The sequence below is a fragment of the Bufo gargarizans genome, chromosome 1, assembly GCF_014858855.1.
Source record: "Bufo gargarizans isolate SCDJY-AF-19 chromosome 1, ASM1485885v1, whole genome shotgun sequence".
Lineage (NCBI taxonomy): Eukaryota > Metazoa > Chordata > Amphibia > Anura > Bufonidae > Bufo > Bufo gargarizans.
The window spans coordinates 670875959-670892133 of NC_058080.1; the positions used below are offsets into that span (position 1 = coordinate 670875959).

At 45.9% G+C, this 16175-nt stretch overlaps 1 protein-coding gene across 1 annotated transcript in view; it reads right to left on the minus strand.

Moving 5' to 3' along the window:
* The window catches only part of LOC122924736 (arylsulfatase B-like), a 199411-nt gene that overhangs the window by 48206 nt on the left and 135030 nt on the right, over window positions 1–16175 (minus strand). The window contains exon 6 of the mRNA XM_044276112.1: window positions 1540–1610. Coding sequence (XP_044132047.1) covers window positions 1540–1610 — 71 coding nt within the window. The remainder of the gene's footprint in view (window positions 1–1539; window positions 1611–16175) is intronic.

Sequence of the window (16175 nt, forward strand, 5' to 3'; positions counted from 1 at the left end):
CTGCAGCCGTTCTGATAAAACAAGCACTTTTATAATATGCTAATGAGCCTCTAGGTGCTATGTGGGCGTAAAATCGGATCCTAGAGGCTCCGTCTACTCACCCTTTATCCCTCCCAGGTCCCCTGTTCTGCCCGCCCGCTCCTCTTTATTGATGCCACGGTCCGCAGCATCGCTTATGAAATCTTGCGCCTGCGCCGTTCATTTCTGTATTTGGCGCCGGCGAAGTCGGTGAAGGCCGCTCTCCTGATGCCGGCTTCCTCACTGTGACATAGTCAGCGCAGGCGCAGTGAGTAAATGATGCGCTCCTGGTGCCGGATTCCTCACTGCGCCTGCGCCGACTACGTCACAGTGAGGAAGCCATTGTAATTTATGAGGCAACACAGAGGCTCATTAGCATATTATAAAACTGCTTATTTTATCAGAACGGCTGCAGGGAGAAAGGTAAAAAACACACTGTTATGTAGTGCTGACAATGGTGCGTCGCTAATGTCAGTCAGCTACATAACGGTACTTATGGTGGTAGAAACCCTTTAATGCAGTTTTTCAAAAATTAAGTTCCTTTACTGGAACACCCCTTTAAAGGTGCCCATACACACTAGACAAACACCGCTCGAACCTGCCGATTTTGACAGGAATGGCCAACTATCTTATGTGCATGGGGTGTCCCCAATTTACCCCCCAATTTCCTGTTTTCATGGGAGATAAGCCCTTAGAAGTTACAACTGTGGCCAACAACTATCTATGGGGAATGGCCATCTTTAGATGCTTGTTTGTCCAGCTATTGCTATCGACCTCCCATATAATTGTATCCTCAACATTTGTCTGGCTGACAATTATTTAGGGTGTATCACAACTTTAAATTTGGTGACATCAGCTGACAATCTTATCTGTATGGCCTCCTAATTCTCCCTGGGAGCTGATGTTGGGGGAGATAAGTATTGCGCATTTTGGATTTCAACGCCTGATCCTTTTGTTAGCAGGTGGGGGATAAGTCGCTGCCAAAGGACTGTCAGCAGCATTCTCCCATCTTCCATACACTACATATGTACGCTCAGCTGAGTTGAGCATGCATATGTGTAGGAGGATCTGGAGAGATAGCTGGAAGCTGTTTCTGGATACTGCGGCACCGGAGACCGTACAGTGTACGAGGCTGGAAGCAGAAGGCTCTGTACATTGTGTAGTGGCTGTGCCAATGTACTGCAGCTCAGCTCCCATTCAAATGAATGGCATCTGAGCTTCAGAAACAGCTGATTGGTGGGGGTACCAGGCGTCGGACCTCCAAGATCTTATATTGATGATGGCCAATCCTGAGGATAGGTCATCAAGATCTGTAGCCCGGACAACCCTCTTAATCATTGTGACTATGCGAGCTGGTGACAGCAAATTCTAGCAAGATCTCTTAGATTAGGTCATCTATTCCTGATAATTTCCAGCCCCCTAGCCTCATAGCTATACATGCTTCACTGAAGCCAGAATTTCTCTTCTTCTTTAATGACGTTCAGCAAGATCTAAAAGAAATGAAAGGAACGTGTTACTTACACGGGAAGTTATCCTCAAAGAGAGGGTCTATGTTATGCAGCAGCTCCACTCTGGGGGATGGGCTTCCTTCACTAAAACAGAATAAAGAAAAAACAAACATTATTCTCCTTCTAACATCTGCTAATTGCATTTTCTATTTTAATACTTCCTTTGTTATAACCTTAGGAAATTACTGGCTTGACAATAAACCATTAGGCACTTTAAAAAAAAAAAAAAACCTCAACTGAAGAGAATGACACGTAGCTGCCCATACAAACTATTGTAGGAAAGATACTGTGGATAACATTTATGGGAAATTCTATAAACTACAAGAAGAATAGCTGAGTACAGCGCTGCATAATATGTTGGTGATAAGCAATGGTCAAAAAACATTTCATATAGAACAAACAGATAATTATTAACAGTATGATTATCTATCTATCTATACAATGGACAAAATTGTTGGTACCCTTCCTTTAAAGCAAGAAAAGCCCACAATGGTCACCACTGAAATAACCTGAAACCGACAAAAGTAATAATAAACATTTACTGAAAATCAGCTAATGGAAATCAGACATTGCTTTTGAATTGGGGTTCAACAGAATAATTTTTAAAAACCAAGTGGTAATGAAACTGGTCTGGACAAAAATGATGGCACCCCTAGAAAAGATGAAAAATAATTTGACCATAGGAACATGTAAATCTGACCAGTGTCACTTTGTGTGGTGATAACTTTAAAACGCTTTGACTTATCCAGGCCACTGTGAGATTGTTTTTTTCGTCACATATTGTACTTCATGACAAGTCAAAAAAATTCATTTTTATTTATAAAAAAAACAAATTTGCCCAAAATTTGGAAAAATTTGCAAATTTACAGGTTTCAATTTCTCTACTTCTATAATACATAGTAATTAGGGATGAGCGAACTCGAACTGTATAGTTTGGGTTCGTACCGAATTTTGGGGTGTCCGTGACACGGACCCGAACCCGGACATTTTTGTAAAAGTTCGGGTTCGGTGTTCGTCGCTTTCTTCGCGCTTTTGTGACGCTTTCTTGGCGCTTTTTGAAAGGCTGCAAAGCAGCCAATCAACAAGCGTCATACTACTTGCCCCAAGAGGCCATCACAGCCATGCCTACTCTTGGCATGGCTGTGATTGGCCAGAGCACCATGTGACCCAGCCTCTATTTAAGCTGGAGTCACATAGCGCCGCCCGTCACTCTGCTCTGATTAGCGTAGGGAGAGGTTGCGGCTGCGACAGTAGGGCGAGATTAGGCAGATTAACTCCTCCAAAGGACTTGATTATCTGATCGATCTGCAGCTGTGGATCATTGAGCTGCTGATCCTCAATTCCTCACTGTTTTTAGGCTGCCCAGACCGTTTGTCAGTCACATTTTTCTGGGGTGATCGGCGGCCATTTTGTGTCTTGTGGTGCGCCAGCACAAGCTGCGCCTGTCACCAAGTGCATTTAACCCTCAATGGTGTGGTTGTTTTTTGCCTAAAGCCTACATCAGGGTGAAGCTGTCACACCAAGTGCATTTAACCAGCAATAGTCTGTTTATTTTTTGGCCATATACTACATCAGGGGCAAGCTGCGCCTGTCACCAAGTGCATTTAACCCTCAATGGTGTGGTTGTTTTTTGGCTAAAGCCTACATCAGGGTGAAGCTGTCACACCAAGTGCATTTAACCAGCAATAGTCTGTTTATTTTTTGGCCATATACTACATCAGGGGCAAGCTGCGCCCGTCACCAAGTGCATTTAACCAGCAATAGTGTGGTTATTTTTTGGCCATATCCCAGTCTAATTCTGTCAGTAAATCCATACCGGTCACCCAGCGCCTAAATACTAGGCCTCAAATTTATATCCTGCTAAATCTGTCGTTACCGCTGTACTGTTGTGGCTGGGCAAGTTATTTAGTGTCCGTCAAAGCACATTTTTTGTTCTGGGTTGAAATACAATTCCCAATTTAGCAATTTCATAATTTAGTGGTTTCTGCTGTATCAGAGCTATTTGAAATCTATCCCTAAAAGGGTATATAATATTCAAGGTGCACATAGGGTCATTCAGAATAACTTCACACACACGCTACTGTGCATTTCCAAGTCTAATTCTGTCAGTAAATCTATACCGGTCACCCAGCGCCTAAATACTAGGCCTCAAATTTATATTCAGCTGAATTTGAATACAATACATTGGGCCAAATAATATTTTTGTTGTTGTTGTGAACGATAACAATGAGGAAAACATCTAGTAAGGGACGCGGACGTGGACATGGTCGTGGTGGTGTTAGTGGACCCTCTGGTGCTGGGAGAGGACGTGGCCGTTCTGCCACATCCACACGTCCTAGTGTACCAACTACCTCAGGTCCCAGTAGCCGACCAGAATTTACAGCGATATATGGTGGGGCCCAATGACGTTCTAAGGATGGTAAGGCCTGAGCAGGTACAGGCATTAGTCAATTGGGTGGCCGACAGTGGATCCAGCACGTTCACATTATCTCCCACCCAGTCTTCTGCAGAAAGCGCACAGATGGCGCCTGAAAACCAACCCCATCAGTCTGTCACATCACCCCCATGCATATCAGGGAAACTGTCTGAGCCTCAAGTTATGCAGCAGTCTCTTATGCTGTTTGAAGACTCTGCTGGCAGGGTTTTCCAAGGGCATCCACCTAGCCCTTCCCCAGCGGTGGAAGACATAGACTGCACTGACGCACAACCACTTATGTTTCCTGATGATGAAGACATGGGAATACCACCTCAGCATGTCTCTGATGATGACGAAACACAGGTGCCAACTGCTGCGTCTTTCTGCAGTGTGCAGACTGAACAGGAGGTCAGGGATCAAGACTGGGTGGAAGACGATGCAGGGGACGATGAGGTCCTAGACCCCACATGGAATGAAGGTCGTGCCACTGACTTTCACAGTTCGGAGGAAGAGGCAGTGGTGAGACCGAGCCAACAGCGTAGCAAAAGAGGGAGCAGTGGGCAAAAGCAGAACACCCGCCGCCAAGAGACTCCGCCTGCTACTGACCGCCGCCATCTGGGACCGAGCACCCCAAAGGCAGCTTCAAGGAGTTCCCTGGCATGGCACTTCTTCAAACAATGTGCTGACGACAAGACCCGAGTGGTTTGCACGCTGTGCCATCAGAGCCTGAAGCGAGGCATTAACGTTCTGAACCTGAGCACAACCTGCATGACCAGGCACCTGCATGCAAAGCATGAACTGCAGTGGAGTAAACACCTTAAAACCAAGGAAGTCACTCAGGCTCCCCCTGCTACCTTTTCTGCTGCTGCCGCCTCGGCCTCTTCTGCTGCTGCCGCCTCTGCCTCTTCCTCCGCCTCTGGAGGAACGTTGGCACCTGCCGCCCAGCAAACAGGGGATGTACCACCAACACCACCACCACCTCCGTCACCAAGCGTCTCAACCATGTCACACGGCAGCGTTCAGCTCTCCATCTCACAAACATTTGAGAGAAAGCGTAAATTCCCACCTAGCCACCCTCGATCCCTGGCCCTGAATGCCAGCATTTCTAAACTACTGGCCTATGAAATGCTGTCATTTAGGCTGGTGGACACAGACAGCTTCAAACAGCTCATGTTGCTTGCTGTCCCACAGTATGTTGTTCCCAGCCGCCACTACTTCTCCAAGAGAGCCGTGCCTTCCCTGCACAACCAAGTATCCGATAAAATCAAGTGTGCACTGCGCAACGCCATCTGTAGCAAGGTCCACCTAACCACAGATACGTGGACCAGTAAGCACGGCCAGGGACGCTATATCTCCCTAACTGCACACTGGGTAAATGTAGTGGCAGCTGGGCCCCAGGCGGAGAGCTGTTTGGCGCACGTCCTTCCGCCGCCAAGGATCGCAGGGCAACATTCTTTGCCTCCTGTTGCCACCTCCTCCTTCTCGGCTTCCTCCTCCTCTTCTTCCACCTGCTCATCCAGTCAGCCACACACCTTCACCACCAACTTCAGCACAGCCCGGGGTAAACGTCAGCAGGCCATTCTGAAACTCGTATGTTTGGGGGACAGGCCCCACACCGCACAGGAGTTGTGGCGGGGTATAGAACAACAGACCGACGAGTGGTTGCTGCCGGTGAGCCTCAAGCCCGGCCTGGTGGTGTGCGATAATGGGCGAAATCTCGTTGCAGCTCTGGGACTAGCCGGTTTGACGCACATCCCTTGCCTGGCGCATGTGCTGAATTTGGTGGTGCAGAAGTTCATTCACAACTACCCCGACATGTCAGAGCTGCTGCATAAAGTGCGGGCCGTCTGTTCGCGCTTCCGGCGTTCACATCCTGCCGCTGCTCGCCTGTCTGCGCTACAGCGTAACTTCGGCCTTCCCGCTCACCGCCTCATATGCGACGTGCCCACCAGGTGGAACTCCACCTTGCACATGCTGGACAGACTGTGCGAGCAGCAGCAGGCCATAGTGGAGTTTCAGCTGCAGCACGCACGGGTCAGTCGCACTGCGGAACAGCACCACTTCACCACCAATGACTGGGCCTCCATGCGAGTACTCCACCAACATGGCCAGTGGCGATGACGCCGTTATCAGCGTTGCAATACCACTTCTATGTCTCCTTGAGAAAACACTTAGGGTGATGATGGAAGAGGAGGTGGCCCAGGAGGAGGAGGAGGAGGAGGAAGAGGGGTCATTTTTAGCACTTTCAGGCCAGTCTCTTCAAAGTGACTCAGAGGGAGGTTTTTTGCAACAGCAGAGGCCAGGTACAAATGTGGCCAGCCAGGGCCCACTACTGGAGGACGAGGATGAGGAGGAGGTGGAGGAGGATGAGGATGAAGCATGGTCACAGCGGGGTGGCACCCAACGCAGCTCGGGCCCATCACTGGTGCGTGGCTGGGGGGAAAGGCAGGACGATGACGATACGCCTCCCACAGAGGACAGCTTGTCCTTACCCCTGGGCAGCCTGGCACACATGAGCGACTACATGCTGCAGTGCCTGCGCAACGACAGCAGAGTTGCCCACATTTTAACCTGTGCGGACTACTGGGTTGCCACCCTGCTGGATCCACGCTACAAAGACAATGTGCCCACCTTACTTCCTGCACTGGAGCGTGATAGGAAGATGCGAGAGTACAAGCGCACGTTGGTAGACGCGCTACTTAGAGTATTCCCAAATGTCACAGGGGAACAAGTGGAAGCCCAAGGCCAAGGCAGAGGAGGAGCAAGAGGTCGCCAAGGCAGCTGTGTCACGGCCAGCTCCTCTGAGGGCAGGGTTAGCATGGCAGAGATGTGGAAAACTTTTGTCAACACGCCACAGCTAACTGCACCACCACCTGATACGCAACGTGTTAGCAGGAGGCAACATTTCACTAACATGGTGGAACAGTACGTGTGCACACCCCTCCACGTACTGACTGATGGTTCGGCCCCATTCAACTTCTGGGTCTCTAAATTGTCCATGTGGCCAGAGCTAGCCTTTTATGCCTTGGAGGTGCTGGCCTGCCCGGCGGCCAGCGTTTTGTCTGAACATGTATTCAGCACGGCAGGGGGCGTCATTACAGACAAACGCAGCCGCCTGTCTACAGCCAATGTGGACAAGCTGACGTTCATAAAAATGAACCAGGCATGGATCCCACAGGACCTGTCCGTCCCTTGTCCAGATTAGACATTAACTACCTCCCTTTAACCATATATTATTGTACTCCAGGGCACTTCCTCATTCAATCCTATTTTTATTTTCATTTTACCATTATATTGCGAGGCTACCCAAAGTTGAATGAACCTCTCCTCTGTCTGGGTGCCGGGGCCTAAATATATGCCAATGGACTGTTCCAATGTTGGGTGACGTGAAGCCCGATTCTCTGCTATGACATGCAGACTAATTCTCTGCTGACATGAAGCCAGATCCTCTGTTACGGGACCTCTCTCCTCTGCCTGGGTGCTGGGCCTAAATATCTGACAATGGACTGTTGCAGTGGTGGCCGACGTGAAGCCTGATTCTCTGCTATGACATGCAGACTAATTCTCTGCTGACATGAAGCCAGATCCTCTGTTACGGGACCTCTCTCCTCTGCCTGGGTGCTGGGCCTAAATTTATGAAAATGGACTGTTGCAGTGGTGGGTGACGTGAAGCCTGATTCTCTGCTATGACATGAAGACCGATTCTCTGCTGACATGAAGCCAGATTGTCTGTTACGGGACCTCTCTCCTCTGCCTGGGTGCTGGGCCTAAATATCTGACAATGGACTGTTGCATTGGTGGCTGACGTGAAGCCTGATTCTCTGCTATGATATGAAGACTGATTCTCTGCTGACATGAAGCCAGATTGTCTGTTACGGGACCTCTCTCCTCTGCCTGGGTGCTGGGCCTAAATATCTGACAATGGACTGTTGCATTGGTGGCTGACGTGAAGCCTGATTCTCTGCTATGACATGAAGACTGATTCTCTGCTGACATGAAGCCAGATTGTCTGTTACGGGACCTCTCACCTCTGCCTGGGTGCTGGGCCTAAATTTATGAAAATGGACTGTTGCATTGGTGGCTGACGTGAAGCCTGATTATCTGCTATGACATGAAGCCAGATTCTCTGCTATGGGACCTCTCTCCAATTGATTTTGGTTAATTTTTATTTATTTAATTTTTATTTTAATTCATTTCCCTATCCACATTTGTTTGCAGGGGATTTACCTACATGTTGCTGCCTTTTGCAGCCCTCTAGCCCTTTCCTGGGCTGTTTTACAGCCTTTTTAGTGCCGAAAAGTTCGGGTCCCCATTGACTTCAATGGGGTTCGGGACGAAGTTCGGATCGGGTTCGGATCCCGAACCCGAACATTTTCGGGAAGTTCGGCCGAACTTCTCGAACCCGAACATCCAGGTGTCCGCTCAACTCTAATAGTAATACCTACAAAAATAGTTATTACTTTACATTCCCCATATGTCTACTTCATGTTTTGTATTAATAATTCATTTTATTTTTTGGGGTATGTTACAAGGCTTAGAAGTTTAGAAGCAAATCTTTTCAAGGACCAGTTCAGATCTGAAGTCACTTTGTGAGGCTTACATAATAGAAACCACCCAAAAATTACCCCATTCTAGAAACTACATTCAAAACTGATTTTTACAAACGTTGTTAACCCTTTAGGTGCTCCACAAGAATTAATGGAAAATAGAGATACAATTTCAAGATTTTCCATTTTTTTCCAGTTACAAAGGAAGGGTTAACAGCCAAACCAAACTCAATATTTTTGGCTCTGATTCTGTAGTTTACAGAAACACCCCATATGTGGTTGTAAACCGCTGTACGGGCACCCGGCAGGACGCAGAAGGAAAGGAATGCCATACGGTTTTTGGAAGGCAGATTTTGCTGGACTGTTTTTTTGACACCATGTCCCATTTGAAGCCCCCCTGGTGCACCCCTAGAGTAGAAACTCCAAAAAAGTGACCCCATTCTAGAAACTACGGGATAGGGTGGCAGTTTTGTTGGTACTATTTTAGGATACATATTATTTTTTTGTTGCTCTATATTACTCTTTTTGTGAGGCAAGGTAACAAGAAAGAGCTGTTTTGGCATCGTTTTTAATTTTTTTATTTACAACATTCATCTGACAGGTTAAAGACCAGGTTGTCACGGACACGGCGATAACTAATATGCATACTTTTTTATTTTATTTAAGTTTTACACAATGATTTCATTTTTGAAACAAAAAAAATAAATCATGTTTTAGTGTTTCCATAGTCTGAGATCCATAGTTTTTTCAGTTTTTGGGCGATTATCTTGGGTAGGACCCGATGGCACCGCCGCACCATAAAAATCCGCAAACCACAGGTCTGAATTTACCTGCGGTTTGCAGCGATCACCCCGCGCATTTAGCCAAAACTTTTAATTTTTTGGGGGGGGGAAACTTTATTTTTTAAACTTTTTTTTCACTTTCTTTTTTTGTCCCACTTTGGGACTTGAACTTTTGGGGGTCTAATCCTTTACAATGCATGCCAATACTTCTGTATTGGAATGCATTGGCTGTATGAGTAATACTGTGTGTATTACTCCTACAGCTTCCGGCCTGTGAGATCCAGGGGGCTGGATCTCACAGGCTCATCACCGGAAGGCAGCGCGATGCCTTCTTTAGGCATCACGCTGCCTTCCATGCCATCGGGTCCCCCCTACAGCCGCATGGGACCCGATGGCACTGCCACACGCCGCCACCGCAATAGGTAAAAGCCGCAAACCGCAGGCACCTTGTTCCGATCACCGCCCGCCAGTGATCGGAAATACACAGGGCGTACCGGTAAACAGGTTAAACTAAGATGTGTTATTTAATTAGCATCACAGGTGTCTTCAAACTTGTAATGAGTCAGTCTGCCTATTTAGAGGGTGTAAAGTACAGTCACTGTCCTGTTTGGTATCATGGTGGGGACCACACTGAACATGGACCAAAGAAAGCTAAGGAGAGAGTTGTCTCAGGAGATCAGAACGAAAATTATAGACAAACATGTTAAAGGTAAAGGCTGTAAAACCATCTCCAAACAGCTAGATGTTCCTGTTACTACAGTTGCACATATTATTCAGGGGTTGTGTCACTTCAGCAAGTGGAATGCATCATGTAGAGAAAGTTAATACAAGACACTTACTAATGCATTGTGATTGTCCATATTGTCTCCTTGGCTGGCTGGATTCATTTTTCCATCACGTTATACACTGCTCGTTTCCATGGTTACGACCACTCTGCAATCCATCAGTGGTGGCCATGCTTGCACACAATAGGAAAAAGTGCCAGCCTTTCTGGTGGCTGAGACCGCAGGAGTGCTGATAAGCTGGTGCTTTTTCCTATAATGTGCAAACATGGCCACCGCTGCTGGATTGCAGGGTGGCCGTAACCATGGAAACGAGCAGTGTATAATATGATGGAAAAATGAATCCAGCCAGCAAAGGAAGCAATATCGATAATAACACCACATTAGTAAGTGGCTTTTATTAACTTTCTCTATATGATACATGCCACTTGCTGAGGAGACACAACCCCTTTAACCCCTTCAAGACCAGGCCTATTTTCATTTTTACACTTTAGATTTTTCCTCCTCATGTTCCAAAAGCCATAACTTTTTTATTTTTCCGTTAACATAGCTACATAAGGGCTTATGTTTTGTAGGACAAGATGCATTTTTTAATGCCACCATTTAATTTACCATGTCTTGTATTAGAAAAAAGGAAAAAAATTATTTGTGTGGCAAAATTGAAAAAAAAAAAATTCCACCAAGGTTTTTGGGGTTTTGACATCACAGCGTTCACTATGTAGTAAAAATGAACTTTTACCACTTAATTTTTTTTTTTAACATTTAGAAAAATCACAATTTTCCTTACAATCGCTATATTTCTGACATCCATAACTTTTTTATATTGCGGTCTACAGAGCTTTATAAGGGCTTGTTTTTGGCGTAATGAATTGTAGTTTTTATTAATGCCATTTTTGTAGTATATACAACGTTTTGATCACTGTTATTCAATTTTATTGGGGGACAAAATTACAAAAAAATGGCAAATCGTGTGTTTTTCTTTTTTTTTTTCTGTTACTGCGTTCACCGAACAAGAATTTTTTTCAAAATATTTTAATAGTTCAGACATTTTTTGACGCGGCGATGCAATACCCAATGTTTTTTTATTTTTTTATTGTTTATGTATTTTTATATGTAAAATTGGGAAAGGGGGGTGATTCAAAGTTTTAATATGTTGGTGTTTTTATACTTTAATTTTTAACTTTATTTAACTTTTTTTTTACAACAATTAGCCCCCATAGGGGGCTTGTACATGGGATCTTTTGATCCCCTCTTCTATTCACCATAATAGAGATCTATTACGGTGAATAGGATTTTTACAGTTTCCATTCTGCGCTATGCCTGGTGCATAGCTCAGTATGGAGAAAGCCATGGCAGGCCTGGATCGCTTCAACAGCATCCAGGCTGCCATGGCAACTGATCGGCACCCCGCGATTTCACTCAGGGGCTCCGATCAGAAGGAAGATGGAGCCACATCACTTCACAGGTGGAACGATCAGCCTTACTCGCAGCACCTGAGGGGTAAATGGCAGGGGAACCGCGATCGCCGCTGACTGTCAGTGCGGCCGGATGCTGGCTGTATCATACAGCCGGCAGATCGCGCGTATGGAGCGGGCTAACTGCAGAGGCCGCTCTATACATCCCCTGGCAAGCAATGACGTACCTGTACGTCATAATGCGTGAAGGGGTTAAGGTCTACAGGACTCTAGAAAACCTCCCTGGACATGGCCACCAGAGGAAAATTGATGAAATATCGAAGAGACATATAATATGAATGGTAACGAAAGAGCCCAGAACAACTTCCAAAAAGATTTGAGGTGAACTTCAAAGTCAGACCACACCATCCATGTCTTAGCCAAAGTGGACGTAATAGAATGCGACCCAGGAGGACACCACTGTTGAAAGCAAATCATAAAAAAGCCAGACCGGAATATGCCAAACTGCATATTGACAAGTCACAAAGTTTCTGGCAGAATGTCTTTTGGACAGATGAGACAGAACTGGAGCTTTTTGACAAGTCACATCAGCTCTATGTTCACAGATGCAAAAATGAAGGATACAAAGAAAAGAATATTAGGGCACATTTATTAAGACCAGTGTTTTAAATGGCCTCTCCAGACCTTTGGTACATCCAGTGCTAGTTCTAAATGTAAGACAGCTTCCGAGCTGTCTTACGTTTAGAGCTTTTTCTATGACTAAATGCACCGTTGCGGTGCCATATGCACATGAAATGCGTCAAATTTAGGTGTATATCAGATTAATAAATGACACCAATTGTACCTACTGTGAAACATAGAGGAGACTTGTTTATGGGCCCCAAACCTAGAGAGTAAAGAGGTCACCTCCTAGCATTCCCTCATACTCACCCAAAGCTGCTAACAACATGTGCAAATCTCAATAGTAGAAATGCACATGCACAGGAACCTGAGACTGCTGAAACACTGCACCAAACCCTCAGCTTAGGGAACAGGGAAAAAGGCAACCGGCTCCTTCCAAACTGAAGGAGCCAGTGTCTCCCTGAGGCCTAGTCAGGACAGACGCACCAAGAAAAGGGAAAGGACTTAGCTTGAGATGTAACTGGAACAGAAGAACCACCACACAAGCAGAGCACTCCACAGAACTATCAGCCGCAAGAAAACAAGTGAGAGGCGGAACATATAAAGAGCTACCTGACTGATAATAAACAGCATCTGCAAAGGGGTGGAACCTGTCAGCAACAATGAAAACAAGAGAGATCTGTCAAGTTCAAATAGATGGAAGACTCGGGAGTCTAAGATCTCTCCCAGGGCCGGCGGTGACACCAGCACTCTCCTGCAGTCACCTATTGCGCTGCAGCACTACAAAGGGACGAATAAACAGGCAGATTTCCAGGCTCCTCCTACATCGTTCGGCTGCGCGATCTGTGTCTGTAGGACTGAATGATAAAGCAGATGTTCCCTCCTTCACCATTCAGTGTGCCTGCCTTGAGTAGGGAGTTCAGTGGTCAGTAAGTGAAAGGACTGTCAGCTCCCCGGCACTCTAGCAATGAGTGCTTCCATCGTAATTGATGGAAGCGCTCATTGCATTCAGAACCCCCCGGACAGCTGGCACCTAGGGCAAACTGACCGCCCCTTCCCCCTTGGCACGCCACTCTATCTATCTATAGTATATATCCATCCATTTATTCTATATCTACCTATTTTCAATATCTAGGAAAAAGTACCGGTCTATCTGGTGGTCGGGACCACAGGAGTGCGCACAGGCTGGCGCCTTTTCCTATAGTGTGCAAGCATGGCCTTCACATTGTAAAGCCCCCATACAGAATAATGACTCCTTAAATGGCCCTCCACACAGTATGATACCCCCATATTGTATGAGGTCCCCTTAGGTACCCTCATACACAGTGATGCCCCCTATTTCCTCCAAATTAAATACTCCCATCCCCCATGTTCCCACAATGGATAGTGCAGTTCAGGTCTGTTCTGCTCTCCGGTCTGCGCTGTCTATTGCTTGCTCAGGTGTGGTGATGTCACTGTATCGCGCCCGCCTGCGACAAACCACTGGTGGCAGGAGAATGGTGAAGCAGTGAGATGATGGCGCTCCCTGCTTCATCACTGTATTCAAGCCATCAGTGACATCAGGATAAAAAGGGAGAATTCACATGAGGAACTATGGGTTATCACCTAAATTCTCAAGATCTGGTTCAGCTTTATAACCAACTGAACCCAACGTAACCCTCCACTTAGGAAAATGCATAAAAACCCTCCTATGTACAGTTGTTTCTCCATATATAGCAATGACTTTTTTTTTAGCTCTTTTATATGTTTAGTGGTCTTTAGTGCTCATTTGTTAATTTCCTCACGGATAAACAGACTTAATGGTGACTGTTTCCATTCATCTTCCATGTAAGACAATTTTTACATTGCTTTCAGTTTACCCTAAAATGACTAAAACAATAAGCACAACGAACAGTAATGCGTCTCCTGTAAACAATTGATTCCTCGCTGCAGCTTTGCCCAAAAAAGAACTCACATGATGGAAATAGTTTTGGACATATTGCGAGTGTTGTCATTGGAAGAGCGGAGAAATTAGCGAGAGGATTCCTTATTGGGAAGCAGTCACATGTATTGCTGAAGATCAAACCAGCGAAGGAAATGAAACATTCCTTTCCTAATGAAAAACAATCATTTCTTTACTCACTGGAAGCATCCTCCAGAGAAATGCAAACCTGATCGGCCAAATGCTGGATTGTGAGTGACACTGCCTTCTTTATAAGGGCTTATTCACATACGTAGTATTGATGCCAATGGCTGGTGGTGCGTGTACATGTGAAAATATTCTTACGGGGGATGTCACTTTTAGCTGCTCCTCTCACACAACTGAAGGTAAAACATCTGGGACTTCATTAGGCGACCAGTCCTAAATATGGTATATAGCAGTGGTGGCGAACCTATGGCACGCATGCCAAAAGGGGGCACTCAGAGCCCTCTCTATAGGCACGCGGCTCTGTGTGCCCCGTGCGTAGGGTTGCCACCTGTGCTAAGGAGCGATTCCATTGTGGAGCGCTCATTAGTACAGCTTTTGCTTTTTGTTAAAAAACAAAAACAAAAAAAACCCTCACCTTATCCGTCTGATCGTGCTGCGAGGAACACTTGCTGCTTGCTGGATGCGCTCCAGCGTGATGACGTTTCGCAGGTCCTGCTGCTTCCAGTCAATGCTGCAGATCGAAGGTCCTGTCCTGCGCATCCAGTGATTGTTCACCTGCGGCGCGATCAAAGGAATGAGGTGAGTTTTATTTTTGCACAAGAACAGTGAGGGAGGGGCTTTAATAACACTGTGGCCTCTACTGGAGGCATTTTTAATACTGGGAATCACTAATGGAGGAAAAATAATAGTAGGGGGCACTAAAGGAGGCATTCATTTTAATGAGGGCCATTAATGGGGGCCCTACTAATACTGGGGCCACTTATGGGATAATATTAATACTGGGAGCCACTAATGGGGTATTATTAATACTGGGAGCCACTAATTGGAGGCCACTGGGGGGCCACTAGTGGGACATTTTTAATACTAGGGGGCCTGTGTTAAGCCACGCCCCTACAGTCTAACTTGGCCGGTATTTTTCAGCATTCAGGTTAACTTGCCATGTTGGCACTTTGCGATAAATAGGTGCGTTTTGGGTTGCAGTTTGGGCGCTCGGTCTCTAAAAGGTTCACCATGACTGGTTTATAGATACTCTATTCCCTATATAAATACTTGCAAATATAATGAAGAACATAGTATTCAAAGGGGTTGTCCCTCCAGGATACCTCTAGAAAACTCTTGCAATAAAGAAGTCATCATTCCTTACCTGACAGATCCCACGCCGCCCCTCTTGTCTCTCCCAGCAAAGATCTGTTTACCTAGCTGCACCAGTGACATTACATTGAAAACACGTGACCGCTGCAGCCAATCACTGGCCGCAGCGGTGCACCGAATAGACCAGTGATTGGCTGCAGTCGTCAATGTGGTGTCACCGCTGCAGCTGGGTAAACAGATCATGGCTGGGAGAACCCGAGCAGCAGTGGGGGGTCTGCCAGACAAGTAAACATCACTTATTTAGTGCAGGCGAATTGGCAGCAGCCTGTGAAAAAGGTCCTCCTGAGTGTCACCAGTTAGGGGGGTGTTTCTGCACAGCCCTCCAGTCACTCTTTACTGGAGGACACTACTGATCTCGTAGTTCCCTATACTTTCAGTCTGCTGTTGTGGCCAGACATCTCCCAAGACCAGAAAATGCTACATGCCATGATTCTCTGTCTAACTCTGGACACAGACAAGTTGTGAGTTGGTGCACCTTTCCTAGTAGTTGGCTCAGACAAAGAAGAATTCACATGTATCAGCTGTATCCGACCTTCTGCTACTTAAAGGGGTTGTTCCACCATTAAAAGTTATTGTAATATAATTTGGCATGAAAAAATTAATTACTTTTGTGTTTTGCCTTCAGTTACAGAAATGCTCCAGTTGTGTGATATTCTCATTACTTCACTATAATGCCGCCTGATGGCGTTTAAAAGGGTTCTCTGGGAATTCATAAAATACAAATAATGAAAATTCTTAGGTTTAACTTACATTTTTCCAAATACCTTTCATTAGTTATAATGACTCTTTAAAAATATATCAAGTAT